The sequence below is a fragment of the Astyanax mexicanus genome, chromosome 6 (genome assembly GCF_023375975.1).
Source record: "Astyanax mexicanus isolate ESR-SI-001 chromosome 6, AstMex3_surface, whole genome shotgun sequence".
NCBI lineage: Eukaryota > Metazoa > Chordata > Actinopteri > Characiformes > Acestrorhamphidae > Astyanax > Astyanax mexicanus.
In genome coordinates, this window is record NC_064413.1 from 9,173,196 (window position 1) to 9,201,099 (window position 27,904).

The 27,904-nt window shown below is 37.2% G+C and overlaps 1 protein-coding gene across 3 annotated transcripts; it reads left to right on the plus strand.

The window, feature by feature from the left end:
- The first annotated feature begins 852 nt into the window (after positions 1-852).
- LOC103028274 (NACHT, LRR and PYD domains-containing protein 3) lies at positions 853-25,122 on the plus strand. Of its 3 annotated transcripts, none has more exons than XM_049480215.1 (13): positions 854-1,102; positions 1,244-1,322; positions 1,417-1,479; positions 1,866-1,919; positions 3,274-3,328; positions 5,403-5,610; positions 10,641-12,417; positions 14,053-14,226; positions 15,488-15,661; positions 17,428-17,601; positions 19,479-19,652; positions 23,481-23,654; positions 24,098-25,122. In XM_049480215.1, the coding sequence occupies exons 2-13, from the start codon at positions 1,261-1,263 to the stop codon at positions 24,114-24,116; spliced, it is 3,108 nt and encodes a 1,035-aa protein (XP_049336172.1). In that variant the 5' UTR covers positions 854-1,102; positions 1,244-1,260; the 3' UTR covers positions 24,117-25,122. The 3 variants fall into 3 exon arrangements, with proteins under 3 accessions (XP_049336173.1, XP_049336172.1, XP_049336171.1); XM_049480214.1 differs by having other exon boundaries at positions 855-1,102; positions 1,417-1,518; positions 1,797-1,919; XM_049480216.1 differs by lacking the exon at positions 15,488-15,661 and having other exon boundaries at positions 853-1,102; positions 1,417-1,518; positions 1,797-1,919.
- The last annotated feature ends 2,782 nt before the right edge of the window (positions 25,123-27,904 follow it).

Consider the following 27,904-nt stretch of genomic DNA (forward strand, 5'->3'; position numbering starts at 1 on the left):
GCCCCTGTTTAGGCCCCTGTGAGGGAACATTCTGCTCAGTCTGAATAGAAGTGAATTGAAAATTGTAGCTCAGCAGTATGTCCTGAGTCTCTTCTGTCTAAAGAAATGGAAAGATATCATATAAACTAAAGCTAGATATGATTGGACTCCCTCTGTGGTTGATGGTGAATAGGAGGGCAACTGCTAATAAAGGCCCTGAAGAGCAGAGGGACACAACACTATGTAGAACAGAGTCCAAATCCAGAGCTGGAAGACCTTAGTGTGTTCCTTCTCTAGCACAGCTTATTCCACTCATCAGCTCAGCATAAAAACTTTCATTAGTCCTGATTGTAAGAGCAGACGAAACACTTTACTGAAGAACACATACTTTAGGACTTAGAGTGGAAGATGTGAGGAGCTCAGAGCAGGTGAGAGATTATTATTCACTAAGAAAAGTAAGTACAGATTTGTACCTAAAAGAGTAAAAAGCTTGTTGCTGGGGCTGTACCTTATATTGAGGTACAAAAAAGTACCTTTCAGTGAAAGTCCTTTTTTGTACCCATGTTTTTTGTGCCAGTAAAGATTATAAAGATTATAAACATTATCATCAACTAAATATGGCTCAAATACTTGATGATCTTAAATTGTTTGGCTTTCAAATAATGCAATGCAATTAATGCAATTAAAATATATATTGTTTATTAGTACAGTGATACAGATTACTGAATGTAATTTTGGCTGGTTAAATGGTACAACTTTGTACTTATTGCTGTTGGGAATGACTTTGTACTTCAGAGGGAACAAATCTGGAATTATGAAGAGTGTACCTTTTGAGTACCAAAAAAGTACTCATATCGTACCTCTGTTTTTTAGAGTGTTTACGTTAAACATCCACCGTCAGAAACACTCAACTAAGTTGTGTTTCCAGTTTCTATGAAGACATTCTGACATTCCTAACATTTCATGCTGTCAGACAGCCGTTGCTCCTCCCCTTTCAACCTCTAAAGAGATTTTGAGAATGTAATGCTGTGGAACTAAACCAGTTTATCTGGCTTAAATAGAAAGTATTTTCTGTGGCGTCGTTGGAAAGAGGATCAAGACATTACAAGAAATGTCCTGAAAGGTAATAATTTTAAAAACACTGAATTTTCTTTGATGGAAGAATATTTTAATGTTTTAAAAATATCTAAGTGGAGTCAGTTGAACTCATTTGTGTGTGTGTGTGTGTGTATGTGTGTGTGTGTGTGTGTGTGTGTGTTTTCAGTATCGTGTGTAATCTGAATGAGGAAGATGAGCTCCAAAATGAGTGTTTCTGAGGTACAGGACACAGAGGAAGCTGAGAGGTGAGAATAATGTGATTTGGTGTACAGTGAGTGTGTTCTCACACCAGCATGCTGAAGAGGTTTTAGATCATGTCTGACACTGGTTGTGTTTTAGACTGTTTCAGGGTAGGAGATCTGACTCTCCTGAACCCAGCTGTGTGTCCATGAAGAGTGAAGAGTCAATGGGTAAATACATGACCTTCAGAGAGGATAACAGGTAAGGATGATGTGATTCTGGAAAATAAGATGAAAAGATGCTGTTTGGGGATCTAGAAGAGTAAATGGTTAAAGAGATGTGTCTGACAGATTTAAAATAAACGATGAAAATACAAGTTGCATTCAATGTCTTATGTGTTTCATAATTCTATGTGTAAACAATCAGTACATAACTACTGTCCCTCCCAAACTTTACCTTAATAAAAGAGTGAATCGTATTATTTATACAGGTTTATACAGTTTAATCTGTATTTATGACTTTGTGTGTGTATATTTTAGTGAGATTCAGACTCAGAGAGAGCCAGCAGACTCTCCTGAACCCAGCTGTGTGTCCATGAAGAGTGACAGGTCAATGGGACAGTACATAACCTTCAGAGAGGATAACAGTTCTCCTGAACTGAGGTAAAGATATTTCAGGAACACTTTACTGTTTAAAAGGTTACATAGCACCTATATAAGTGAAAAACATACATAAACATTTATACCCGTGGTCCGCAACCAGCGGACCTCGGTCCGGATACGGACCCATATGCCATCCCATCCGGACCCGGAATAAATTGTTAAAATATTTTTTTATTATTTTATTAAAATATTATTTTAATTTTGACGGGAGAATTAATTTTAAACCGGAGCGTTTATTTTTCCCTATCTGACTCAAGTGCTTTTACCAGCACTGCACTGAGCAAGGATTGGAAGCTACAAACCAATCGCGTGCGAGTCATACTAACCACGTGGTTCAACTAGCGAATCAAATCGTCAGCTTGAACTCAGAGCGAGTTGTATGAGCAAACCGAAGCCGAGGTTTGTAGCGAGGCACAGACATCCACGCAGTGTGATATAAGGAAGAGAAGGTGAAAGGTGAGCGAAAAGCGATTAAAGCGAGAAACGCAGGGAGATGATACAGATGACAGGACGTGAATTACAGTCAGAAGAGGTGCAAACACTATGGCGATTTCAAAAAAGTGAAAAGTAGATGCCGAAAATCGGAATGGACTGATGCATACATGTTCATTCTTCCACCCGCGAGCACGAAACCGAAGAACCGAATGTTGACAGGGCAAGCCAAAGCTCAATTCTCACACTGAGCAGGGGAAATTGGGGGAAGACAGATGTAAGAGAAATCTGTAAGAGAAATAGTTCAGGTGTTTTGAGAGTTGTTTTGTTGAGGAGAAATATTGAGATTGTTCAATCAAAAGGAAACTGAAGCTACTATTTTTTCTTAAGCACTTTCTTTGTTTTTGAATACATAAAATAGTTAAGGTGTTAGGAGAATGTTTTGTTGAGGAGCAATGTTGAGATTGTTCAATCAAAAGGAAACTGAAGCTGCTATTTTTCCTTAAGCACTTTTTGTTTTTGAATACATAATTTAGTTTTTAACTGCAGCCACAAAATGTTATCCTGTGTTTCAGTGCTAATAAACTTCTTTCAAATGATTTTAACCTGTATTATTATTTTTTTAACACAATTTATTCAGATATCGTCATACTGCAAATAGACGATGTTGTGGACTTTTGCTTGAGGAAATTTATTTGAACTGGACCTCCTTACAGTTTTCTTGAATACCCCTGATTTATACATTTCTATTCTAGAAGCATCAGCTGCCATAAAGGCTGCATTTAATTATTTTGATATCAAGCTGTCAGAACAACAAATGTCATGTAACACAAATGTTTGGTTAGATTGTGTCATGACGTTTTCTAAGGGATAAAATTCATTAATTGTCCTTATTGTTCTACCTATAAAAATTTACCAACAGAATCCAGCAGGAGGAATCACACACCAGCAGAAGAAATATGGAGTTCATTTTAAAGGTGTGTGTGTGTTGTAACTGTAAGTAGTATTAAGATTTACAGTCCTGTGAAAAAATAAGAACACCCCATGCCTTTTTAATTTTTTTTTTTTTAAAGACATGTTTAAATTGACATTTAAACAGTATTGTGCAATGGAGCCTATTTAACTAAACAAATATAACTTTTAAAGTATAACACTTTAATTTCATGATAGGAAAAGTTGGGTCACCCTATACCCTAATAACTGGCTTTTCCCCATTTAGCTAAAAAAAATATTATAAAGTGTTCTATACGCTATAATCTACCAGTCTGGGAGGAAGTTTTACCCACTCATTCATGCAGAATTCTTTCAGCTAATATCAAATCATCTCACAGTAAAATTAGCATGTGGTATTTGATTCTCCCATTCCAGAACTCTTCATATCTTTTTTTAGGCATTCCATTGTGAGTTTACTAGAATGTTTTGGGTCAATGCACCTTCTGATACAGGGAAGAATTCAAAGAGAAAATATGATAGAGAGCATGCTAGGCTCGCTGTTGTTAAACAGCCCCAAACAATTACATTTCCACCACCATTCTTTACAGAAATTAGGGGTGGGCAATATTATATCATATACAATATATCGTGACACAGAAATATCATAATATTAAAAGTCCATATAGTGATAATAGGGCTGTTTTGTCTTAAAAGTATTATATTATTTACTGTGAAGCTTTAGGTGTATTTATTGTATAACTGTTTTAGTTTGCAGTTTATATGCATGCACTAAATATTCTGCAATATTATTTGCTGCATTATATTATTTTATGCTATATTATTTATTTTGCCACATTATGATTATTCTGTTATACTATTATAATATATTACTGAAATGAATTAATTATTTTAGTGTTCCTATATCGCCAAGTATATCGTTATCGCAAAAATACCCTGAAATATCGTGATATTATTTTAGAGCCATATCGCCCACCCCTAGTTGAAATGATGTTTTGTTCTCAATCACTTAGCTTGGTTTGTGCTATACATGACAATCATTCGCCTTCTGTAATCAACTTGTGATAATATTTTATTTAAGCATCTTTGGATCTGCTTTTGGACTATAGTTGCTAGGACTGTCTAACCTGGCCATGATGGCAGCTGATTTAAATGTTTTCCACTTTTGAATTATGATTTGTAATTGTTTTGAGATCTTTCAAAACCCCTTTCCAGACTCATCTGCATCTACACCCTTCTTTCTAAAGGGTCAGAGAGCTCTTTAGATCTGGCCATGGTGATCCACTCACTTCTAGAAATACGATCAATCCAAACTAAACTAATGTGGTTTAAATAAGACAACATCATCTCTAACAGTGGTCTTAACCTTCTGCAGCTGATGTGCTGCACCTCATTTTAATTTTAGACATTTTAAGTAGTTATAAATGTGAGGGTATCCTAACATTTTTCTCACAAGAAATTTACATTTTGTTATTTTTGTTACATTTTTACAGCTTTTTTTTAAAAAAGTGTTTTCTTTAGTTTAGATTATTTATTTATATAAGCTCCATCACTCAATACTGTTCAAATAAAGCTCAGATATCTTTGTTTAAAAATGTTTAAAACGACAAAGGTTTTCATAGAGTGTCCTTTTAATCCCAAACTACTAGGAAAGCTGAATTTTTACTGTACTTGATGGTTGTGTTTTAAGCAGCTTTGTAATTTAAGAACAGAGAAACAGTTTTATTCCCGTCGGGCAGGTTCATCCTACAAAGTGATGTTTAGTTACACTTGTGATAATGGACAGTATAATTAAACAACTAAATAAGCTTAATATTTAAATATTATGCTATAACAATTTATTTAGTATTTTATGACTGAAACAATGCAGTGTTTTCTTATGCTGCAAATATATAACTTACTTCATACATAAGTAAAGTCAAATAGTGTCATAAATATGTTTTCTCTGGAACATTTACATTTTATCAAGTGCTTTTTTTATCAAGTAATTGTTAAATATGATCACAAATAATTTATCATCATCATCGTGGTTTGTCCAATATAATGAAAAGTCTCAGTGTTGACTAACAGAGCCCGGTTCTAAACCATGTGTTTAATCAGGAGATGGAGCACAGAGTTATCTCTCTGGTAAAGAAGCAGCTGAAGAGTTTTGCGAAGATCCTGAAGAGTCTGGATTACCCAGCATGCTCTGGGAGAGAGGTGGAGGATGAAGAGGATCAGAGCGATGTCAGAGAGGGGGCACTGAAGATCACACTGCATGTCCTGAAGAACATGAACCAGACAGACCTCTCTAACACACTGCAGACCAGTAAGAGATCAGGGTCATATAGGGCTGGGTGATATTGTAAAAATATATACATATAATATAAAACAAATAAATAAAATAAATAAAAATGGGGGATATTGTAAAAAAAAAAATACATACATATATATATATATATACACTGCTCAAAAAAATAAAGGGAACACTCAAATAACATATCCTAGATCTGAATGAATGAAATATTCTCATTGAATACTTTGTTCTGTACAAAGTTGAATGTGCTGACAACAAAATCACACAAAAATCATCAATGGAAATCAAATTTATTAACCAATGGAGGCCTGGATTTGGAGCCACACACAAAATTAAAGTGAAAAAACACACTACAGGCTGATCCAACTTTAATGTAATGTCCTTAAAACAAGTCAAAATGAGGCTCAGTATTGTGTGTGGCCTCCACGTGCCTGTATGACCTCCCTACAACGCCTGGGCATGCTCCTGATGAGGTGGCGGATGGTCTCCTGAGGGATCTCCTCCTAGACCTGGACTAAAGCATCCGCCAACTCCTGGACAGTCTGTGGTGCAACGTGACGTTGGTGGATGGAGCGAGACATGATGTCCCAGATGTGCTCAATCGGATTCAGGTCTGGGGAACGGGCGGGCCAATCCATAGCTTCAATGCCTTCACCTTGCAGGAACTGCTGACACGCTCCAGCCACATGAGGTCTAGCATTGTCCTGCATTAGGAGGAACCCAGGGCTAACCGCACCAGCATATGGTCTCACAGGGGGTCTGAGGATCTCATCTCGGTACCTAATGGCAGTCAGGCTACCTCTGGTGAGCACATGGAGGGCTGTGCGGCCCTCCAAAGAAATGCCACCCCACACCATTACTGACCCACTGCCAAACCGGTCATGCTGAAGGATGTTGCAGGCAGCAGACCGCTCTCCACGGCGTCTCCAGACTCTGTCACGTCTGTCATGTGCTCAGTGTGAACCTGCTTTCATCTGTGAAGAGCACAAGGCGCCAGTGGCGAATTTGCCAATCCTGGTGTTCTCTGGCAAATGCCAAGCGTCCTGCACGGTGTTCGGCTGTGAGCACAACCCCCATCTGTGGACGTCGGGCCCTCATACCGTCCTCATGGAGTCGGTTTCTAACCGTTTGTGCAGACACATGCACATTTGTGGCCTGCTGGAGGTCATTTTGCAGGGCTCTGGCAGTGCTCCTCCTGTTCCTTCTTGCACAAAGGCGGAGGTAGCGGTCCTGCTGCTGGGTTGTTGCCCTCCTACGGCCTCCTCCACGTCTCCTGGTGTACTGGCCTGTCTCCTGGTAGCGCCTCCAGCCTCTGGACACTACGCTGACAGACACAGCAAACCTTCTTGCCACAGCTCGCATTAATGTGCCATCCTGGATGAGCTGCACTACCTGAGCCACTTGTGTGGGTTGTAGAGTCCGTCTCATGCTACCACGAGTGTGAAAGCACCACCAACATTCAAAACTGACCAAAACATCAGCCAGACAGCATAGGTTCTGAGAAGTGGTCTGTGGTCCCCACCTGCAGAACCACTCCTTTATTGAGTGTGTCTTGCTAATTGCCAATAATTTCCACCTGTTGTCTATTCCATTTGCACAACAGCAGGTGAAATTGATTGTCAATCAGTGTTGCTTCCTAAGTGGACAGTTTAATTTCACAGAAGTTTGATTTACTTGGCGTTATATTGTGTTATTTGAGTGTTCCCTTTATTTTTTTGAGCAGTGTATATATATATATATATATATATATATATATATATATATAAACAAAATCATGATATTCTTCAAATATATGGTAATTATTTAGATAAAATATTTTATTTCTTACATAACTGAAATTAGACTTTATTATTTAAATTTATATTTGTAGATTTGCCAAAATAGTTAAACAACCACATTTAGAGCTATAGAATATGCAAAAATATAGTAATGACAAAATTGTGCACATTAAGCCTTAAACAAAAGTTTAATTTAGCTCTCTACAAGCTTACAAGCTGCTTTTACATTAAACAGGGTACAAAAATAACCTCCTTATATTTAATTTAAGGAAAAGTGTAAAATATGTAAATCACTGCCATGTAAAAAAAATATTTACAGGTTTCGTTACAGAAGAACAGGCCTACGCCCTGATGACTTTTGGCAGCTTTATATGTAAAATGGTGTACAATCATTTAAACAGTAATTAGATTCATCAAATTAATTTGACCTAGCCAGAAGGTCATGTACAGTATCTCACAGCAGGGGGTACACTTCTCACATTTGTTTAAATATTTTAGTAGAGCTTTTCATGGGAGAACTCTGAAGAAATGAACAGAGTACAGAGTGGTCAGAACACAGCTTTAATAACAGTGCAAATTTGTTGTGCCCTCAGAATAACTCAGCACGCAGCTATTAAAGGTACACTAGGCAATTCTTTAGCTCCCACCGTTCTGAGAACGCTCTACTCTCTTTTGAAAGTTTTTGTCCTGTTCCTTGCTGCTCTGACGTGGGCTTTCGTTGTTTTCTGGCTGGCTCTGTCATGATAAATCTACATGTCTACAGGAGATTTCTGTACACATGATTTCTGATTTCATGTCTATAGTAGTTGTCTGCCCAAGCCTGACCCAAAACCCAATTTTGTTGGGTCCTGTTAGGTCAAGAAAGGTCTGTGATGTAGGCCCATGTTTTTTAATGCTATTTTTTATTTTAAATAAAACTTCATTGGCGTGATAATCACAATATAGCGAGAAAAAAAAAAACACCATGATCGTAAAAAAAACTATACAAGAATATTATAATCACGCAGCACTGGCCTGTGCAGTGCACTCACACCAGCTCTTCCACTTGTTCGCATTGGTTTATATGTGTTACGGAAGCAACGTTTCAAACAGCTCAAAATTGTAGTTAAACAGGTCTGGCTGGGTCTAGTTTGTACAGAACATCTTCCAATGTCTTCCTCCATGACGACATTAAGGAGCTGGTGGATGTTAGACACCTTGGGCCCTATTTTAACGATCTATAGCGCACTAGTTAATTGCGCTTTGCGCAGTTGGATTTAGGGGCGTGTCCTGTGTCTTTGGTATCGTAAGGGCGCGGAAAATACGCCTTGCCCAGCTCCAACGACGCAAAGTGTGTGTTTTAATTCCATTAATTATTCATGGGTGTGTTTTGGGCGTAATGTGAAATAAGCCAATCAGTGTGTCTGTAGTCATTACCTTTAAGAGACAGGTGCGCGCTGACTTCTGTTCAGTTATTTTAAGAGCGCATTGGAAACTGACTGCGCGTTAGGCTGTGAAGATAAACCAGCAGCTTAGGGAAAGAGTAAAGTTATTTTATTCTTTATTCTGTTTATTGTTTATGTAAAAAAGGTTCTGCAACACTGAATATTAACCAAGCAATCGATCATTTACAGTTTAAAAGGGATTAAAAATATAAAAAAATAGAAATAAAAACTGACATTTACTATAGACGAATAAAATATATACATCAAAAAGGAAAAATTGGAAATTTTAAAAAGATCATAAAAATTGACAAAAAAGTAAAGAATTTATATCTTATGAATAAAATAATACTAGCAGTGAAATTAAAGTAAAATGATAAGAATGATAAGAGATTATCAAATTTATACCAATAAACTAAGAACATGGGAATCATGGGGAAAAAAAGAAATATATATAATAATTTGGTTAGTAAAATAATTAATTAAAATGAATAACAAATTAATAATATAAAATATAAACTCATTAAAAAATAATTTAAAACAATCACAGGCTTTCTGAGAGTGTGTAGAATAATAAAAGTTTCAGTTTCAGTTAGTTTCAGTTTTAAATCATTGAAACAGCTCATTAAAACCTCAACCTATCCTTTAGAGTCGTGGCGCATTTCTCTTAATTAATTATCAGTAAATATGTGGCTTTAATAGTGAGTTTATTGCATTTTCCTTATTTATTACAACTTTTTTTAAGGAGACTAGGGTTATTCTGCGCGCAATGCCTTGCTTTGATTGCCTGACATTTTAGAGCGCTGGACGAGATTTTAACTAGCTAAATAAATATATTTAATAATTTAATACATTTGCCCTGGTAAAAAGAAACGAATGCTAACATATAGCTTTATATTTCTGTGTATTTCAAATGTTTTAAGTTTTACATAATTGACAGGCAGCATCAGACGCCAGGGTGACAATGCGCTTTATGTTTTCAGATATAAAAGTGAATTTCAGTTAAATAATAGCAAAGTCAAATAAAATAAATTTATGTTCAGTTAAAGTTCTTTTCTCTTTTTATTTTCCATTTCAAAAACTCCAGCATTTGAGTGAGAATAAGCATCTGTTGAAATTATATTAATAAGAATACATTTATCTGCTATATTAATCTACAGTTAAGTTTGTGTACCGAACAGAAATATAAATCCTTTTAACTGACAGAAATAAATAAAACTAATAATAATTTATAGTTACTGTGCAGATTTTTATAGTTGATTGCTGAAGGCTCTGGGTAAGTTTTTTTTTTACTGTGGTAAGGAAGTGATGGTATGGGGTATTTTGGAGCGCAGGGGGATCTGATTCAGTTTTGGGTGCCACTAACAGGTGATTTTCGACGTCCTTTCACAGGATCAATCGCGTAATCTGTTTTTCCGCCACCAAGATAGAAACACGCCAGAAATGTACCTGAACACACCTCATTTCCAGACCACCACGCCCATCAGGGTTAATATATTCCAAAAGTCCATTGCTATTTTAAGGACGCGTGCGCAAGGCATAAAAACGGACTGTTGATGGGGTGTACGATGGCAACGCGCCACGCTACACGCCTTGCGCGGGGTGTACGATAGGGCCCCTTATGTTCCTCCAGCTTCCATTTGAGAATGCCCCACAAATGCCCAATAGGGTTTAGGTCTGGAGACATACTTGGCATACCTTTGACATACCTTTACCTTTAGCTTCCTCTGCAAGGCAGTTGTCATGTTTGAGGTGTATTTGGAGTCGTTATGCAATGCAAAAACTTATAATAAATAAATGTATAAATGTAACAGTGTTTTATCACTTTTTCTCTCTTTATTAGAACTGGCTCCATCCTGTCACCAAAACCTGAAATCTACTCTGAAGGAAAAGTTTCAGAAAATTAATGAGGGAATCTCAAATCCTAGAACCGCTACCTTTTTGAATGAGATCTACACAGAGCTGTACATTGCAGAGGGAGCGAGTGGAGAGGTCAATAATGAACATGAGGTCAGACAGATGGAAGCAGCATCCAGGAGACCAGCAACACAGGAGACACCCATCAAATGTAGCAACCTTTTTAAAGACCAGTCCATCAGAACTGTGCTGACTAAAGGAGTTGCTGGAATTGGTAAAACAGTCTCTGTGCAGAAGTTTATTTTGGACTGGGCTGAAGGAAAAGCCAATCAGGATGTTCTCTTCATATTTTCTCTACCATTTAGAGAGCTGAATCTGATGAAAACTGAAACGCTCAGACTGGTGGATCTTCTTCATCAATTTTTCAAAGATTCAAGACAATTAAAACCAGGAGACTACCATCGTTACAAAATCATGTTCATCTTTGATGGTCTGGATGAATGTCGACTTCCTCTAGATTTCCAGAACAATAAGAGAGTATCTAATGTAACACAGTCAGCCTCAGTGGACGTGCTGCTGACAAACCTAATCTGGGGAAACCTGCTTCCCTCTGCTCTCCTATGGATAACCACTCGGCCAGCAGCAGCCAATCAGATCCCTCCTGACTGTATTGACCTGTTTACAGAGGTACGAGGGTTTAGTGATCCCCAGAAAGAAGAATACTTTAGGAAAAGGATCAGTGATTACAGCCTTGCTGAAAGAATTATTACACACATGAAGTCCTCCAGAAGCCTCTACATCATGTGCCACATCCCAGTCTTCTGCTGGATTGCGGCCACTGTTCTAGAGAGGATGTTGGGTGAAGCAGAGGGAGGAGAGATTCCCAAGACTCTGACTCAAATGTTCACACACTTCCTTATCTTTCAGATCAAACACCGCAGCCAGAAGTACCAAAGTGGAAGTGACGTTGATCTTGACCAGACTAGAAAGATCATTCTGGCTCTGGGAAAACTGGCTTTCCAACAGCTGGAGAAAGGAAACCTGATTTTCTATGAGGAAGACCTGAGAGAGTGTGGCATTGATGTCAAAGAAGTGTCCGTGTACTCAGGAGTGTGCACCCAGATCTTTAGACAGGAGTTTGGGCTGCACCTGGGGAAGGTTTTTAGCTTTGTGCATCTGAGTGTTCAGGAGTTTCTGTCTGCTTTGTATGCATTTCTGTCCTTCATCTCCAACAACACGAATGTGCTGCAACAGAAACACAGTGGATTCTTTGGTTTCTCCAAAAAGGAAACAGTGTCCGTCTTCCTGAAGAAAGCAGTGGACAAGGCCTTGCAGAGTGAGAACGGACATCTAGACCTCTTCCTCCGCTTCCTTCTGGGTCTCTCACTGGAGTCCAATCAGACTCTATTAAAAGGCCTTTTGATACAGACAGAGGACATCTCTCACAGCAAAAAGGAAGTAGTGGAGTACATCAAGCAGAAGATCAGGGAGAATCCCTCTCCAGAGAAAACGATCTGCCTGTTCCACTGTCTGAATGAACTGAATGATCATTCTCTAGTGCAGGAAGTCCAAAAATACCTGAGCAGAGGAGGTTTCAGGGATCTCAGTGGAGCTGAGCTCTCTCCTGCTCAGTGGTCAGCAGTTTCATTTGTGATGCTGAGTTCAGAGGAGGAGCTGGAGGAGTTTAACCTGAGGAAATATGGCAGGTCAGAGGAATGTCTGCTGAGGCTGATCTCGATGATCAATGCATCCAGAAGAGCTGTGTGAGTATTTTTATTATTCCTGTTTTACTGTTTTAAACTGATGTATTAATGATCTCCCACTCATTATGTTTTATGTGACAAAACACAACATATTTACAGATCAAAATGATTAATTGCTAAATAGAGGATAGATGGTTTTGTAATGTGGGAGTAACACCTGTGACCAAATGATCAATAAGCCAGTTCAAAATAAAGCCTCCTAAATTTAGACAAATTAAAAATCCTTATCCTGAATCCTTGTTAAGATTAGAGTTGAAAGTAAGTCTTGTGGCTTTTTTAAATAGAAATTTCCAAAAACTAAAGATGAGTGAGAAACACAGTCAAGTAAAGCTGGAAAGAGCTAATCAATATGCTCTGAGAAACCAGGGGGACCAGAACTAAACATATTCATTTTAGTATTTATAAGGAAACTAAGATTAGATGCAGATTAGTTGTCACATGGACCGATATAGTGTCTTCTGATTTAGAGTACTGAGTCAATATGGACATTATTTTTGTTTACATTTTAATTATTTTAGTTTTTTATGTAAAAAAAAAATTCTTTAGGTCTCTTTCACCTAAAACTTTAGCAGGGATTATACGGAAAATGATCAAATCAGGTATATAACTTATTAGAGTCAGGGATGAAAATTAAAATACCCTACTGCTACAAATATATGGTTTTATTTCTGACGGTTTTATTACTGCAATGCAGTGCCACACTCAAACACATACAGTGGAGAAAAAGAAATAAGTGAAACTGATTTTACCTCCACCCCCTAAACAATTAATTAAAATCAGTGGTATGGGAGTACTTCGGATAACCTCTAATGAACTCAGAGTTCAGCAGCACTTTTAACAACTATCAGAGATTAATCCAGCTCAAAAAAATAGTTAATGTTTCTGAGGCCAGCTGTAAGCGTTGTGGCTTAAACCCAGCAAAGCCCGGCTATTAACATTGCAGCTAAACAGTTATTCTAGACTCAGGTTCAGTAACCTATAGCCATGATATAGAAATCATGATATTATGACATGATATAAATGTCTATGTACTGTATATGTACTATATTCTACTGGGCCAGGAGAAAAAATATTGACACCAGCAGCCTCATAATCTACATTGTTATTTAAAATTGTTAGACATGGATCATCCAGATTCATTTTACATTTTCTAGATGGGTCATTGATGCATAAGGGTTTTCAATAGTCCATTATAAAAAGCAAAGCCTGACTCTGAGCTTTGCAGCTAAACCCTTACTCTAGACTATATAACGCATGTTCAGTAACCTATAGACATGATATAAACATCATAGCAAACAACTCTTTCTCTATCTAACCAAAATAGAGAGATAAACAGGCAGGCAGTGCTTATAAAACAATAATAGCAAAAGTGGCTCAAGAGTAGTCTATTTTCAGGTTATTGATAGTCACTATACAACCACATACACTACAGCTAAATAAAATCTAAATAGATGATCCTGTGTGATGGCGTACTGAGGTATTTTATGAGTATGTATATTTATGCATAATTTTTCAGATCATAATGAAAGAAGGAAAACATGTTCAGCTTTTTTAATCCACTGAATAATCCTCCGTAAAATATACGTGTATGTGTGTGTGTTTGTGTTTGTGTTAAAATGATTATTTCTCTCTCAGGCTGGTTGGGTGTAATCTGTCAGAGAAAAGCTGTGCAGCTCTGGCCTCAGCTCTTAAATCAAACTTCACAACTCTAAAAGAACTAAACCTAAGTCATAATAAACTGCAGGATTCAGGAGTGAAGCTGCTCTCTGCTGGACTGGAGAATCCACACTGTAAACTGGAGACACTGTGGTTAGATTATCATTTGCACACACACACACACACACACACACACACAGTCTTTCAGTATTTCCTTCCGGTAATGAACTCACACAACTGGTATGTACTTTAAGTTTGTTTATGTATATTGTATGTGTATAGTTTCTGAACATATCATTCTTCATACATGATTTGTGAATCTCATACAGTTGTATTTTATTCACAATAGAGCATAGAACACATATCGAATGTTGAAAGAGACATTGTAGACATTGAACTATTTTTTAGGCAACAAAAGGCTGAAAAGTAAATAAACAGCATCAATAAGAGAAATTTCCAACTCACTCAAATAACTGGAATTGTATTTTAGAGTCACTCAACAGCAAAAATGGACAGATATTTACCAAAACTGTGTAGAAAAATGTTCCTCAAAGTAAAATTTTAAATATCTTGGATATCCCTTCATCTACATCCATTTTCTCCCAATTCGGCTATCCAATTGTCCCAGCCCTTTTGTGTCTCAGCTGCACCCTGAGAGGGTGCAGATGAGCGCATGCCTCCTCCGACACATGCAAAGTCAGTCTTTTTTCGAGCTGCTGCTGATGCATCATTGCCTGAGTGGCTAACACGCTCGGAGGAAAGCACAACCACTCGGTTCCGATACTTCTGCTCACAGATACCTCGTGCTGCCCGGCGCCACCTTTGAGCGTGATTGGGAGAGAGCACCATCGACCCACTCGGAGGGAGCAAGGCCAATTGTGCTCCCTCTGAGCACCGGCAGTTGATAGCAGAGCTACATGCACGGGATTCAAACCTGCGACCTCCCGCTCATAGTGGCAGCAAATTAGAGTGCTGAATCATTTAGCGCCCCACACCCATAATATTAACAAAAGATTTTAAAAATCTCGGGAAGTCCATTTGTGTAAGGGTCCAAGCCGAAATGAACCTAAAATTATTTTATGTCTTATCATTAATCATACATACAAAAAGCAGTTTTTAAATGATGCTTTGTAAAAAAGTATCAAAAAGTAAAATTTATTTGCCCCCTAAACCTAGTAACTGGCAGCAACAATGGCAATCAGGCATTGGCAATAACATCTCTGTGGGGGAATTCTGGCCCACTCTTTTTAGCAGAATTGTTTAAATTTAGACACATTGGAGGGTTTTTCAGCATAAACATACTGTTATTAATATTAATATTCTTTCTACATATCCTCCATAAGATGGGTGGGTGTGTGTTTTATAAATATATATAAATATCAATGTTTCTAAAGGATTATTATTTCTCTCTTAGGCTGGCTGAGTGTAATCTGTCAGAGAAAAGCTGTGCAGCTCTGGCCTCAGCTCTAAGCTCACACTCCACAACTCTGAGAGAACTAAACCTGAATCATAATAAACTGCAGGATTCAGGAGTGAAGCTGCTCTCTGCTGGACTGGAGAATCCAAACTGTAAACTGGAGACACTGTGGTAAGATCATCAAAAATGCAACAAACAGATAATCTCACCATTCGATTAAGCAATCATCTTCGTTTTTGTCTTACTCACGAAACTGGCAACACCACATGTTAGTCACCAACCACTCATTGTCCACAACCTTGCACAAGTTCGTAGGTGATGGCAGAGGACGAGCAAAGAATCTGACAATCATGTTTACAGAAGTGCTTTGCGTGATGTTATCAGTTTTGTGCTCTGAAAAACAAATGCAAAAGAAGAAGCGACTGTGGGCTTTTCCTGGGAGACCCAAACCCAAAGAGGAGATCACATATCACATATATATAAAAGTTTGGGCACCCCTGATAATTTTCATGATTTTCTTTTATAAAGAATTTCCTTTATTGGTTGTTTGAATTCAACCAATAAAGGGGTTAACTATATCATACAGCAGACTTTAATTCTTTAAAGATCTCATTCCGCTAAAATCCACTTTTTCTTGTTCCTTGCGAAATACTATAGGTCTCTCTGAGTTATATATGCATGCCGCATATGAAACTATTTCTCAGCTCCCCTTGTCTGCAGTAGCTCGTAAACGAATAGCCTCAGAAAAACAGTTGATCAGAGATATTAAAAATGTCGACATCAACCAGTGAGTTCATGCCCTTGCCCACCTCGGCTCAGAACCGCCCACAGGCAGAGCTTACAGCTATTGTTTACAGAGCTAGTTAGCGTTAGCTATCTTGTGTATCAGATTAAATTTGATTTTACAGAGACCTTAAATAAACACTAGGGGAGCATGGTAAACACTGGTAGGCATTTTCTGCTTTACTGCTGTTAGCCAATCAGAGGTGCTATATTTGCATGTATGAATATTCATGAGCAAGAGCAAAAACCTGTCTTTCTGCAGACATCTCTAATTCAGTGATCTAAAGCAGGGCTAAATATTAACACCTGCCAGCACTGCCTGCACTGGCCACACAGTCCCACAGCATGATGGAACCACCACCAAATTTTACTGTGGGTAGGAATTGTTTATCTTGGCTTGTCTAATTGTGCTTTAGCACACCTTCAGCGACTCTGTCTGACTCTTCTGCATTACTCTTCCATACAGCCTCTCCTTCTGCAAAGTGCACTGCATAGTTGAATGATGCAAGTAATGTTGTAGGTCAAGATGATGATGTAGGTATTTGGAGCTGGTCTGTAGGTTGACAATGACTGTTCTCACCATCCTTTTCCTCTGCTTATCTGAGATTTTTCTTGATCTGCCACTTCAGGCCTTAACTAGAACTGTTCCTGTGGATCTTCCATTTCCTCACTATGTTTCTCACAGTGGAAACTGACAGCTGAAATCTCTGAGATAGCTTTTTGTGTCTTTTGTCTTAACCATGATGTTGAACAATCTTTGTTTTTCATTTGAGAGTTTTTGTATTTTGAGGCTCTCATGTTGACACTTTTCAAAGAAGATGCAAAGAGGAGTAAAACCTGCAATTGGCACCTCAACCCTTTCTTATAATTGGATTCACCTGTATATGTAGGTTTAAGGTTCAGTGAGCTTACCAAACAAATGTTGTTTTCCAATAATTAGTGCTGAAGGTATTCAAATCAATAAAACGACAAGGGTGCCCACATTTTTTGCACCGTCCTAATTTTGTTTAAAGAATTATTTAACACTTTCTGAAAATCCTATAAACTATATTTTACTTCACTTCTTTCTCAGAGTGAATGATAACAATCTTGAAAATATACTTACTACCTCCTTTAAAATTGTGCGTGTGTGTTTTTATTATTTTTTCTCTCAGGCTGGCTGAGTGTAATCTGTCAGAGAAAAGCTGTGCAGCTCTGGCCTCAGCTCTCAGCTCAGTCTCCTCAACTCTGAGAGAACTAAACCTGACTGATAATAAACTACAGGATTCAGGAGTGAAGGTGCTCTCTGCTGCACTGGAGAATCCACACTGTAAACTGGAGAAATTGGAGTAAGTCATCACTCACACACAGTCTCTCACTCTCTCACATACACTTATACACACAGACTATAAATGTCTCTGAGTAAAGGTACTGAAGATTTTTATCTTATTGCTTCTCAGAGACCCTACAACATGCACTAGTGAAACCTAAGATATCCTTATTCATCTGTAGGTGTTTTGACTTCGGAAAGACAGGTGGTGAAAATGTTCCCATTTAGAAAATCTAGAAAACTAACGTGTTTCAGCATCTGTCAACTAATCACAGCTCACAATGTAAAGAGTAGGTAATGGTTCAACAGTCTGCTATCGTCCTACAGCAACCAGTGTACCAGCACAACAAACGCACTCATCACAATTGTTTATAGAGAAAGTTCCTTATGTCAAGAAAAATCCTCTGTACAATGTGGCTTAAAAGCAAACATTGTTTAATATGATTGTATAATTAAGTTTTTAATCTAAATATAATGTGCCCTGTCGTTTTCAGTTTCTGTGGTTTAATACTGTTTTTGCTAGAATGCTTCAGTAAAATAGTTAAATAAGACATGTTTAATTTACCCATGTGTATTATTAATAAGCAAGATCAAATACATATTTGAAGGATGCAAAACAAAATACCAGAAAATATCAGTTAAACACATTTTTGTAAATTTCACATAACCCTCAGTACAGTTATGCACTCTAAATAACAGTATTGAAGATGGACCCCTGAGTACCATCCTAGTGACTTAAGGGTTACCACCCCAGTGAATCCTTCTAACATTTTATTTGAGAGTTACATTAGCTATAGCTAAAAATCATTTTTATTTAAAATAAGTAGTACTGTTATGAAACAGAATACACAACACTTATTATCAAACCCTGCTGTGCTAAAATATTCTTCTAAATTGTCTAGCTAGAATTACCTAGTTTCTGTATTATTCTGTATATTTAATATCTTTCTATTTAGTATTTTTAGTGCTGTCCTCACTGCTTTCATCCGAGGTGATGCAGTGTTCTGCAGTCTCCAGACCAAGGCTCTCGTTTCAATTTTACTACTAACCACAACCAGGCCTGATTACTGCCAGACCTGTAGAATCAAGAAATTACTTTAATAGAACATGTAGCAGATAAAAGATTTGAAAAATAACACATTATGCCACGATCATGGAACACTGGTAAACCTTCCCAGAAAATTACTTCCCCACATCTAAATTTATTCAGCATCTGTGAACTAACCACAGCTCATAGTATGAAGAACAGGAGAAGCTTCATTAATCATCTGTCCATGACAGGCCTAAAGCCGACAGTGTACCAGCACAAAACCCCACTCAGCAAATTTTATCAGAATCATATATAAAGAAAGAGCCTGATGACAAGAAACATCTCCATACTGGAACTGAAAAACACACTCTGTACAGTGTTGTATTTATTGTTTCAAAATACTTTAGTTTTAGGACCCTATTTTTGTGATCTATAGGAAAGCCATCAACCATGCACAGCCAATAAGCGTGTCACTTGCCATTCCCTTTTAGAGCCAGGTGTGCACTGACTTTGGCGGATTTTTTATTTTAAGGGTGTAGCTTCCTGAACATGTCCAACGCTTCTCAGCAGAGAAAACGGACGTGCACGTTTATGCTGTAAAGATGCATGAGCAGCGTATTTAGAGGAACAGCAATATTATTTAATTATTTTAGTATTCTATATATTGTTGATGTGAAAGTTGTGTTTACGCACTACTGCATGTCCATGTGTGTGAGGAACGAGCGGACCAAAACGCCCATCGGTGTGTGTGTGAGAGAGAGAGAGAGAGAGAGAGAGAGAGAGAGAGAGAGAGAGAGAAAGTGTGTGAGAGAGAGTGTGTGTGTTTAAATATCAGTGTTTCTAACCAATTATTATTTCTCTCTCAGGCTGTGGGGGTGTAATGTTTCAGAGAAATGCTGTGCAGCTCTGGCCTCAGCTATCAGCTCAAACTCCTCAACTCTGAGAGAACTAAACCTGAGTGGTAATAAATTACAGGATTCAGGAGTGAAGCTGCTCTCTGTTGGACTGCAGAATCCACAATGTAAACTGGAGACACTGGAGTAAGATAATTAAAAAAATAACACATTTTGACTTTTGCTACTGCCTGTCAGACTTAGGGACTGGTGGCAAAACACACAAACTCCCACACACACACCTTCCTAACAAAAAAATCCCAATGTTTCTATATAGCGTAAACTCAGCTACAACAATGGAAAGCAGTAAATGTTTAATTTATATTTATTTGTATTACATCTGCTCTAAACTTTGCAAAATGTTTTTAAATCTGCCAATATAATGTAAAAAACATTTCTACCTAAAACGTTTAAGCTCTGAACATTGTGAACACAGATGTTGGCTACTGAAGTGACACTGAACATTGAGAGTTGATTTCAAAGTAAATATACAAATAGTCTGTCTGCTCCACAGCTCCCAGCAAAAAGAGCCATAGTTAGCTTTACAATTCAAACAAAAAAGTAAATATACAGGTACAGGACCCTGATATACAGTGGCTTTAACTTTTTCACATTTTGTCACCTTACAACCACAAATTTAAGTGTATTTTATTGACATTTTGTGATAGACAAACAGAAAGTAGCACATAATTGTGAAGTTGATCGACAATGGAACATGGTTTTAATTTTTTAATCAATTAAATATCTTAAAAGCCTGACATGCAAAAGTATTTAGCCTTCCTAAATATTTTTTAGTGGAGCCATCTTTTGCTACAATAACAGATTTTTTTCTCCATTCTTCTTTTAATAAATAGAATTAAATAGCTCAAGCTCAGTCAGGTTGGATGGAGAGCGTCTGTGAACAGCATTTTTTATATTTTGCCACAGAAGCTCAGTGGGATATTTAGGTCAGGACTTTGACTGGGCCATTCTAACAAATGATTATTCTTTAATCTAAACCATTACCTCTTTTGATTGGAACCGTCAGTGGGCAGAACATAGTGCTTTTCCACCAACGTGGAACCTACAAAAGTAGTTTCTGGAACCAAGAACGTTCGTTCGCAGCGGGAACCAAAGAATACTAGGTTCCTCAGCACGAACCGTGACAACATCTGCAGGCGTGTCTGGCAATGCACAGTGGTCTGCTGTGGAAACACAGTGTTTACTCTCGATTTGGAGTTCTCTGGAGTTTCAGAATAAACTAAAGGGAGAACTAGGAAGGAGAACATCTATGGTGAACTAGTGGAGGATTTATCTTGGGCAGGATATTTTTGCATGAAAAAGCTTAAAAATGGAGTGGAGCTGGACGGGGGAGTGTACCGGCGTTATATGATGTGCTGGACAGCATGCTGGGCAGTAGGTCAGCTAACCAGATGACTGGGGTGCTGAATTCGGCCACAGCAGCGGACCAGTGCAACCCTGGCTCTCCGACTCCGTCCACATCTGCCAATAGTGCCGGTACGTTTACTGGTGTGACGTTTTGACGGTTCCACTAAATCTGGTGGAAACACGGGCTGGATCGCTAAAAAGCACCACGGTTCTTATAAGTCAGAACGGAACTGGTTCCAGAGTTCTTTTGGTGAAAAAGTGCTAACAGAGACCGGAAAAACAAATTGGAAAACAGGAGAAGTTTTATTTTCAAGAATAGGCCTTCCGCCTCAACGTGCTATAGGTTTTGATTCACCTCAGCAGACAGGTTAGCAGGTTGGAGTGCTGTCGTGGCTCAGCTTTGTTTTGTTGTAGAGGAAGTATGGATCCACGGTCACACTCCAGCTGTATGTTTAGGGTCATTGTTTTGCTGGAAGGTGAGTCTACTTCCCAGTCTCAAATATTTTGCAGCCTCTATCTCATCAACTCTGAGAAGCTACACGTCCCTGCTGAAGAAAAGCATGTGTTTGGTGTGTGTTTTGGGTGTTACTTCTCTGCCACACATAGTGTTTTTTAGTGGTTTGGCTTTTAGGCCAAAAAGTTCAACCTTCTTCCACATTTTGGCTGTATCTCCTACATGGCTTGTGGTAAACTGCAAACAGCACTTCTTATATCTCTCTTTCAACAATGGTTTTCTTTTTGCCACTCTTCTATAAAGGCCAGATTTGTGGAGTACATGACTTAATTGTCATGTGGACAAATTTTCCCACCTGAGTTGTGGATTTCAGCAGCTCCTCCAGAGTGACCATGGGTCTCTTGGCTGCTTCTTTGAACAGTGTTCTCCTTGCTTGATCTTCTAGTTTGGGTGGATGGTCATGTAGTGGTAGGTTTGTAGGTGTAGAATACTTTCTATTTTTGGATGGTGGATTTGGATGATTTCGGATTACCAGTGCTCTTTGGGATGCTTCAAGCTCGGGGTATGTTTTTATAATCTTACTTTAAACTTCTCCACTACTTTATTTCTGACCTGTCTGGTGAGTTGCTTGATCTTCATGATGCTGTTTGTTTACTAGTGTTCTCTAACGAACCACTGAGACCTTTACAGAACAGCTGTATTTATAGTGTGACTAAATTACACACAGCTGGTGTATATTAACTAATTACTTCTTAAGGCGATTGATTGCACTGTATTTGATTTTTGGGGGTTCAGAGTTTATTTTTATTTAATTACAATTTTTAAAACAATTATGCATTATTTTCATTCCACATCACAATCATGTGCTACTTTGTTTTGGTCTTTCACTATCCTACTTTCTTTTATATTTTTGTGTATTTATCTTTTTTATTCTATTTTATTTTGTTTAATCTCTATGATCTTAGTCTCCTTGTATCCTTAAAACCTTAATAAAAAAAATTAAGTTTGTGTTTGTAAGGTGGCAAAATATGAAAATGTTCAAGGGATATGAATACTTTTGCCACTGTATTAATTTACATGGCTGCACATATTTACGAGGGTTTAGATCAGGGGTGTCCAAACTACGGCCCGCGGGCCATTTGCGGCCCGTTTCCTTTTTTGGAGTGGCCCCCGAGGTATTTTAGAAATAGAATGAAAGTTGGCCCGCTGTTAAGCAGGTTTTTATAATGTGAGTTTGAACGCTAGGTGTCAGAAACGAACCAAAGAGTCTAAAAGCGGAGAGGGTGCGCATTTCTAGTGCAGAAAATTGGGGCAAAAGAGTCTAAAAGCAGAGAGGATGCGCATTTGTAGCGCAGAAAAACGGGCCAAAGAGTCTAAAAGCGGAGAGAGTGGGAATTTCTAGCACAGAAAACGGGGCAAAAGAGTCTAACAGCAGAGAGGGTGCACATTTCTAGCGCAGAAAAATGGGGCAAAAGAGTCTAAAAGCGGAGAGGGTGCACATTTCTAGCGCAGAAAATCAGGCAAAAGAGTCTAAAGGCGGAGAGGGTGCGCATTTCTAGCGCAGAAAAACGGGCCAAAGAGTCTAAAAGTTGCCGTAATTAAGGAGAATATTAAATTATTAATATTTTAAAATATTAAGAGACATCATGAAATTAAACATCAATTTGAAAAATCTTAGTTTACACAACACTGTCAAATATAGATAAAGATAGTTAGTCAAGTAAAATTGTGTGTAAATGAAATAATCAGGAAAAAAGTATTATTTAAAGTGGTATATTTCATTATTTGTTTTATTACAGAGTCTGTGGCCCGTGACTTCAAATATATTTTTCCTTCTGGCCCCCAACAAAAAAAGTTGGACACCCCTGGTTTAGATAATGTTTGTATGCAGTATTTTCTGTGACACTATAGGAGTGTATGTTCTTTTAAAGAAAGTAACAGAGAGCTTTATTTATTTTGTGGAGTGTGGAGTAGTGAACTCTGGAAGAAGCAGCGAACACTAGCATTACCTCCGACTGTTCTGCTGAAATGACACATTGCACTATTCTCAAACCAGATCTTTCTCCTTGTGCCTGTTCTGAATCAGTTGCTCTCTACACTCCTAGTGTGAAAATATAACTGTACACTCGTCTGTTGTACTTTTCTCTCTGCAGGCTGTTTAGCTGCAGTATTACAGAAGAAGGCTGTGCTGCTTTAGCTTCAGCTCTGAAATTAAACCCCTCACACCTGAGAGAGCTGGATTTAAGATTCAATGATCCAGGGGAGATTGGAACGAAGCTGCTCTCTGATCTACAGAAGGATCCTCACTTTAAACTGGAGACACTACAGTGAGTTGCTGAATTACTGTCTCAGAAAGACACACACACAGTTCCGCTCTTGTCTAGTGCACCCTGTAAACTCATAGAAATACCATATTTTGTACTATATTTTGCACTACAAGGTGCACTCAAAATACTTAAATTTTCCCCAAAATTTACAGTGCACCTTATAATCTGGTGCACCTTATGTATGAATTCTACCAATCCAGTTAAAGCAGTAAAGCCACTCCGCTAAAGTTCAGCTTTATACAGGAGTATCAGTTTAGTTATCTAGCTATTCCACCGTTCAGAGGTGAGTAATTTTTTAGTATTTTACCATAAAATTACACTGCCCATCCCTAGTGTGTGTGTAAGGTTTGAAGTGTTTTTTTGTTCTTTTTTTTTTAAGATTTAATGGTATTTTTACTGCTTCTGGATGTTTTCACAATCTGTGTGTTTTCTGTTTTTTGCAGCATCTGGTCATATGACTGACCTGCTCTTATTGACCACTAGTGACCACCTCTGGTATCCTTGTGCATCAGCAGTATCTGTGCATCTTTCTTTTCTCTAACAGTCTTCAATATGAAATTTCTGGGGTTATTAAACTGATCTACAGAGGCTGTAGAGGCTCAAAACTCCAAACTCCAAAACACTGGTGGCAAAACACTGGCGGCAAAGGCCGTCAGCAGGTGACGCTCGGCCTCAGCAGCAGCACAACGCAAAGATAACTGTCACAAGCTCACTGTTATAGGGATTATCCAATAGGGGGCGTAGTGAATTCAGGGTAATTACCTCAATCTGCGGCTCTGAGTCTCAGATTCCAGAAGTAGTTTACAGAAAGAATGATTGATTAAATTGAGGGATCAGTTTATGTTTCTAATCATAATGGCTCTGTGGTAAGAGTGCACAATAAATAAATAAACAGGTAGAAAGAGTTTACATAGTTACATAATTAATGAAACATCGTATCACAGCGGTAGTGTGTAAAACTTGGTGTTTCATATTTTAAAATGGTGCACTATGGGTTCCAGTGCTGTACAAATGTAAATCATTCCAGCTTTAGCCTGTATAAAGTTATATTTTTGATTTTCATCTGGTAACTGTCAAACGAAAGTATAAGAATCAGTTATTGTTTTAGCTTTATCTGTATTAAATTGAATATAAAACTGTTTACTCTGATAATATATAATGAAAGCAGAGGCTTGCCTTTGTAATCATAGTTATCTCTATTATTACAGCACCACAGAAAATGTTGGCGGTGTTGGTTTTGGTTGGTGGACGTTTGCCCAAGCCACCAAGATAAAGTTAGTTTTATATTATATTATTTTTATATTATTATATTGTATTATTATATTGTATATCCAAGTCTACAGAGTTACTAAAAGTTTATTTAGGGCAAACCTGTCCTTTAACTATTAGAGCAAATGCAAACATATATTTAACTTTGAATGTATTCTTACGTATACTATATATATTGTTTAATAAAATGTAATGTTTATTCAGGTGTTGTCTTTTTTATTATCTGTATGGATGTAACACTAAGGATGCTTTAACATCCTTTTGGTCTGATTACAAAAACAGCAGGTGTAAAGCTTACTATGAATCAAAATTCAAAGGACCAAAGGACCGAAACCTGGTCCTACAGAAGAGGTGGTCTCGGTGCAGATTGGCAAAACCATGTTCTTGTTCATTTGCAGTATGAAAATACTGTTTTAAAATGTTCTGATTCAGAGTTTTTGAGTCCAGTTGCAGAATATCAACACAAAGTACACAATATTTTAACCCTTATTTATATACAGAAAGCATGAGTGGGGAATCTGTTACACACATGCTTTGGGACATGCCTGGTCGGATTCTGACAGGGAGGCAGAATTTAGCACCTAAAAAAGCCATTACCTGACCTTTTTTTACCTGAAGCTCAAATAAAAGGAGTATATTTGATAGCTGGGTCAGACTAAAAGCATTCTCACCGCATAAGAACAGCTCCAGAGACCGAAACCACCCTCTCTAGGAGGTTTCCCTCCGAGTGTGATTATTGTTTTTACACCTGCTCAATTGAACTGGGATACGTTTCCTGTACAACGATGGAGCCTAGCATTGAAGTAATGTATTACGATGCATCATTAAACTAACTAACATCCGAAGTACCTCCATTTCCCGAAACCATCATACTTTATTGGTACCACAGAAGTCTGATCTATGTTGGTTTGAACCACCGTGGCCTTACCTATAGAGGTTCTATACTAAACTATTCTTAACTAAGGTGATTCTATACGTGTTCGGTCAGACTTTCCCAGCAGGAAACGTGAAAAACTCACAATCTTTATAATATTATGCCAAAAACCAGAGGTGGAAAATGTACTGAATTTTTTTTATTAAGTAAAAGTACCTTTACTTTGCTAAAATTCTACTCAAGTAAAAGTAAAAGTACCCATCTAAAAATCTACTCAAGTAAAAGTAAAAAAGTACTCAATTTAAAATGTACTTTGAGTAAAAGTTACATAGTTACTTTTAATTATTTGATGTAAAAAAGGTCAACAAATCATAAATGAAATTGTTTTTTATTGAACTATTATTCCACATAATAATTTGGACCTTTCAGGCAGTATTTGCTCAGACCACCCCATAAAACATTTTCAAGAACAAGTGGCATAGGTTTCTATGATCCATTTTTTTTCTTTACTGTTAAAAGTTACAAAAGTTATGGTCATATAGGTGATTATAAACTGTATTTTTATAGTTTTACAGATCATTATTATTTTTTAACTTGCTATTGCTTTGCTTTAACTGATATTTACATGTTTTTTTTTTTCATCCTATCAGATTGTTTAATGTTTCCAATAAAAGCTTAAGGAATTATTATTAAAAACATGAAATCATACAAAAAAACTGTCGGTGGGCGCATGTGCAGTGCCGTAAAGAAGCACATATCGATGGGTAACATAATTCGACAGAACACCAGTTCCCCCGGAGCCACGCACACACAGACCCCAGCTACACAGCTGATCCACACAGCGTCTCTCCCGCTAACTGTAATAAAAACTGCATGGTAAAGTTCAGCTGCGCTGCCATGGAGAACAAAACTACATTTTTTTTTTTATTCAGACAATTCGTTTTTTTCCCAGCATTTAATTATTTACTTAGTAATTGGGAGTTTTCCAATCTAGCGAAGTAAATTACTTGTGTCAAAATGTATTTGAGTAAAAGTAAAATTACCTATTTTAAAAACTACTTTAAAAATCACAAATTGCTCATAAAAATCTACTTAATTACAGTAACGTGAGTAAATGTAATTAATTACTTTCCACCTCTGCCCAAAACATGTTACTAATGTATTATTAAGGCTATTTATATTGTAATCATCACCACAACAAGAAAAGACAACAAAAACTTACTAATAGAATAACAATAAAATGCAAGTAAAATCTACACAATAATTGCTATGAATGAATTAATAATTGTAATAGACAGTATTCATTTTAAAACCACACAAATAAAAAAATTGAAAAAAAAATATATATACATCACTATTCTGAATGAGTCTTATTAATATGAGACCTGAGACATATATGTTACTTAGTGGCTCAGCAGAGAAAGCACCTATGATGGTACAGTGGCTGGATGGAAGCCTAGTTTGAATTCCAGTCGTGGTTTTATTCTCTTAATGTTTTTTCATAATGGCAATGAATGTTCTCATTTTAAAAATATCTATTTAGGTAGCCAATATTTTCTACTTATTTGCTGTGATATGTATTATTAATAAAGACTAATTGATAACATTTGTACAGCTACTTGACAATATTTTTTTTTACTTGAAAATGTTTTACTTTTTCTATTTTTAATTATTACATGTCCATATACTTTTTTTACTTTTGTTTTAAGACACTTTAGACTTAGTTTTTCTTGTTATCTTATTAAAAGACACAATCTTGCCTACTATATGGATACATTTGTTTTGCTGGGTACAAACAATGCAAACATATAGATTGATGTATATCAGTGTAGTGGTGTATTTATTCTATATTGTTTATTAGTTTAAACTATACATATTTTTTTAATTGTAATATATATATATATATATATATATATATATATATATATATATATATATATATATATATATATATATATATATATATATATTGTTACGACCCTATAGGTCATAATTGCTGATTATTGTTTTTTTTTTCTTTCTGTTTAAGTGTGTCTTCCTACTGCAGGTTACTGCGTGATGCAAACCTAAACTGATTGGTCACCACCAGGGGGAACCAACCATAAAA

Coding starts and splice junctions, on each gene's coding strand:
- LOC103028274 (XM_049480214.1), top strand. CDS start 1,261: ATGAGGAAGATGAGCTCCAAAATGAGTGTTTCTGAGGTACAGGACACA. Junction 15,662..17,427: donor TGTAAACTGGAGACACTGTG/GTAAGATCATCA, acceptor TTTTTCTCTCAG/GCTGGCTGAGTGTAATCTGT. Junction 19,653..23,480: donor TGTAAACTGGAGACACTGGA/GTAAGATAATTA, acceptor TTCTCTCTGCAG/GCTGTTTAGCTGCAGTATTA.